The 4,287-nt window shown below is 44.6% G+C and overlaps 1 protein-coding gene across 2 annotated transcripts in view; it reads right to left on the bottom strand.

Moving 5' to 3' along the window:
• Positions 1-4,287, bottom strand: part of VSNL1 (visinin like 1) — a 190,924-nt gene that overhangs the window by 108,529 nt on the left and 78,108 nt on the right. The window contains exon 2 of one of the 2 annotated variants that reach the window (XM_019520779.1): positions 3,393-3,555. In XM_019520779.1, the coding sequence (XP_019376324.1) occupies positions 3,393-3,554 (162 nt within the window). In that variant the 5' untranslated portion in view covers position 3,555. Of the gene's footprint in view, positions 1-3,392; positions 3,560-4,287 lie in introns of both variants that reach the window. The other variant, XM_019520778.1, reaches the window with a different exon arrangement.

The following is a 4,287-nucleotide window of genomic DNA, read 5'->3' as shown; positions in this document are numbered from 1 at the left end:
GGGAGGAGGGGGGTCAGGCAGGGTGGGCCATGTGCACACATGCACATGGCTGCCAGCCTGGAGAGCAGGTCCAGCAGGTAAACTGGGGGGCGTGGGGGGTGGATTTAGGTCCCCATAGGGACGGAGGCAGGGAGTTGGGCAGGGTTGGGGCTTGGGCTACTGCCCAGCTGGGTGGTGCGTGGGGCTTGGGGCCCAGGGCCATGTGCAGCCACAGGGCCCTGGTGGGGAGTGGGACGGGGCTGTGGGCAGCTCATCTGGGGGGGGCTGGCTCCCTACCACTGTGCTTACTACTAGGAGGGCATGTGCCCCCAGATTTGTGTGTGGGGTGCAGGTTGGTGTGGGCTGCCCATTCCAGGCTCAGGGCTCTCCGCCCTGCTGCCCTCCCCTCGGGGCCTCTGCAGCCTAGCAAGCAGGATCTGGCGCAGCAGAGCAGGGGGGGGAAGCTCATTGCCACCACTGCAAGCCCTGTGCTGCCACGGCGAGGCACCCCCTGTCTGCCTGGCAGCAGTAGGGGTAGCGGTGCAGAGTTATGCCCCCCACTGCTGCCAGGTGGGCAGGGGCCACCTCACCAGGGTGGCGCAGGGCTTGCAGTAGTAGCAATAAGCTTCCTCGCCCAGGCCCTTCTCTACCATGCTACCCCTACCCCCCCGCCCCCCGCAGGCCCCGGTGGAGCACAGCACAGCAGGGATCCTGAGCCTTTCGCAGGCAGCCCACACCTGCCCCCACCGAAAGACTCCGCTCTGGCCATGCTGTCTGTAGGTGAGGGGAGGTGGCACTGCTGCAGAGGGCTGCAGACCCAGGTCCCTGGTCCCACAGCCCTGGTAGCTGGGGGTGCCCTTGCCAGGGCTGGGAGAGCAGAGGGCTGCAGGTGGGGAGTGAGGTGCACCAGCAGGACTGGGGGGCTATGGGGGGAGAGTGAGAGGCTTGGGCTTGTGTTCTGGTGGGCAACGTGGGCAGGGGAGCATGATTTTCCATGATAAAAACCCCAAAATCAAATATCAAGATTTATAGGTATTTAGAACTTATTTTATTATAGTGATTGAGGCACCAGTAGGCTTCCAAATTGCTTTAAAATTGTAAATATATCAATAAAACATTGTGTTGAATTTATACCTATATATAATGTATACATATATCAGCATTTCATTTTAATCACAGATTTCACACTTTTAGTTAGAGAATGTGTGTGTGTGTGTGTGGGGGGGTTAGAACAGAGAATGTGCAATTTTTAAACAGAGAAAACCAGGAACCCGAGTTATCAGAGAATTTTCAGCTTTCCAAATGGTGGGAAACTGCTCCGCCTGCTCTTTGGTTTACGTGTTGCACTATCATTACTTAACCATGGGACTGAATTTCATCTGGGTGTACCGAACTTTATCAAAGTCTACAACAATCCCTATCAACTGTTTAGATGCACTTTTGAAGGGAAGAAATGTTCATGGCTCCAAGAAGATTTCAGAAGACATAACCCTTGCAAACATAGAATAAAATATTTTAAATAATTATTTTATTCTCCCTTTTCATTTCCAGTTTATCAAACAGGAAACAATGATTCCTGAAGAGTCAAACACCCTGTATGTTTTGCTACACAGCTATAATTTGAAAAAGCTTGCTCACTTTCTCTGTAAACAAACAAGAAAAAATATTTGATGCGAGTCAATGCAAGGTATGTGCCAAGTATCATCTAAAATGGAGGCCATAAATAACTAGTCAGCAGAAAGCATAACACTACAGTAGTAAAAAGTCTTCCACAGAAGATTCATCACAGAAGAACAGTTATTGCCATTCAATCTTTGTGAAAATAGGATAATTTGAGGTAACAGAAAGTGCACAAATGGGAGCTTAATTCATATCCTCTGCAGATAGGAGTTATTGTACAATGTCATTTGCAAGCAGGAGGAAAGAGACTACTTAAGGTTTTTATGGAGTAATGTTCTGAGACTGGGGAAATTCAGGAAAGATGTGCTAAAGCATTCATTTCATATAAAAGACAGAGGGACTTTTATTAAGCATTAACCCGACAAACCATTGTTAAAACTGACAGATGGTATTAAAAAAAAAATACTGCTACCCAGCATAACAGTGAACTAAATTTTGTGAACTTACCATCCATATCCAATCCTTTCCCTAACTAAAATTATTTTGGAGCCTCTGACCTTTAGGCAGTAGTTCCATTTGGAATTAAAAGAGAATTCTGAATTTAAATGCAACTGTTTTGTAATATGAATATGTTATGCACTTTATTGTGAACGTGATGATTTTTGTAACATAAAAACTTCTATTGTCTTCAGTGTTTCTCCCATTGGGTGCATCTACAAGTACGATTAAATTCCAGAGCTCTTTGAGCCACAGTACATTGTGCCCTAGCGCAGTGTCTACACGTGCACCTGGGACAGCAGCGCTTTCAGCTGGGGTGGAGCAGGCCTGAGCTGGCAGCAGGGTTAGGGGTCAGCTCCAGGTGGTGGTACAGGGAGCTGGAGGGTCTGGCTGGGGCACAAGAGTGCGGAGTATGCAGAGTCGTGTGGCTAGGCAACAGGCAAGGGTCTGGCCCCCAGCTGCCTAGGCTGACGAGGAGCAATTTATGCCAGTGGTCAGTGCTTACACGTGTATTTTAGTGCACTAAATGACCCCACTGTAAGACAGTACTGTCCCCAACACTACTATCTTACGGCAGAGTTAATTAGCTTACTGCACCCTAATACCGGCACATGTGTAGACCATGATGCGTTACTGTGGAGCTAATTAATCTACTCCACATTAAAGTGCACCTGTAGATGCACCCATTATGAATAAATGTGCACAAAACACAAGAGGTGGTAGATATGACCCGTAATAAAATAATGAACAGTAGGACTAAGGCAGGTCAGGACAAGGGGACATTGAAGAAAGAGGAAAGGCAACTTCAAATACATAGTCTGTACATGGTACATTACTAATCTGCAGAACCTAATGTCCCAAAATACAGCCAGGGCCAAAATCTTAGCAGGAACCAAAAAGCATCCACTGAACACACATTTTAGAAACTAATGGCACTGCAGAAGTGTAAGGACCTCCCAACATAGTTCACCATCCAGGACTGGGCCCATAACCCCTTCCCTTCAGAGCATAAAACCATCCTTACTTAATAAGGTTTAGAAAATAAATGCCTGTTGGGCAAATGCAATCATTGCTCTGAAACATTTGATGCTGGTCACTGTCAGAGAGATAATACTGAACTGTCCTGACCACTTGTCTGACTGGTATAGGAATTCCTACATATCTGCTTACATTACTGTTCTCTGTCAACGTATAATTTAATCTGAATAGTACTCATTAAGAATATTTGGGCATTGCACATGTTAACTGAGGAATCCCCCAGTACCCTGGTAGTAGGAAATTAATAAGCAACATACCTTCACATAGAGCTGCTGAAATTCCTCAAGGTTCAGTCTACCGCTTGGACAGTCCTTTAGAAATCCTTTGTACCATTGCTTGAGTTCGTGTTCATTAAACTCTGTGCTCTTCACCAGATCCTCCATCACTTCAGGGGCCAGTTTGCTGTTCTGTTTCCCCATTCTGCCTTAAGAAAGTAAATTAATACAATTAGTCAAGCTGCTGTAGTAATTTGAAACTTGATTAATAACCAAACTGGAGTACAGTACTAGAAAACTGGCTTAGTGCTCAGCGTGGCTCTCAGTTAAGCCTGGCCTCATCGCCTCCCTGATGGTTTGGAAACTAAACTAAATTTAAATACAAGTGTTAGGCAGCACTGGAGGAAAACTTAGAAATTCAACTTTCATTTAGAGTTCTTAAGTGCTGCTCATTTGCTTTCAAAATAAAATATGTTATTTTGCTTAATCCTTGTATCATTAGTAATCCTCTCACGCAAATGAAAGACAGCCTTGTCCAAAAATTAAAAAATGACTAGCAGGTTCCTATTAACATATTTACCATCTGACTGCTGCCATATTAAAAAGTAACTTTTTTTTTTTTTTTTTTACTTATCTTGGTGAAGTGACTCCTAACTTTTCTCCATGTACTTAATTTTAGTAGAATATTACACTGAAAGTTCATTGATACAATGGTAGGGGATTATTAATTTGCCTTGCATTTTCTTTCATAAATTACATACAATTATTAATTTGTTATTATTCATAGGTTTGTGCAGTTTCCTTTTATCCTTACTTTGAATACCTCTACTCATAGTGTAGCAAAACCCCCAGTTTTTCTTTTTTTCCTTTAAAATGCATTCCCTCCCCTTCCCCAACCATTTCTGACTTTTTCTCTCCCTCTCTATTCCCTATAAAT

This window comes from Gavialis gangeticus, unplaced genomic scaffold (genome assembly GCF_001723915.1).
Source record: "Gavialis gangeticus isolate Ggan-Ray unplaced genomic scaffold, GavGan_comp1, whole genome shotgun sequence".
NCBI classification, from domain to species: domain Eukaryota; kingdom Metazoa; phylum Chordata; order Crocodylia; family Gavialidae; genus Gavialis; species Gavialis gangeticus.
This window is presented reverse-complemented; position numbering and strand designations above follow the sequence as displayed.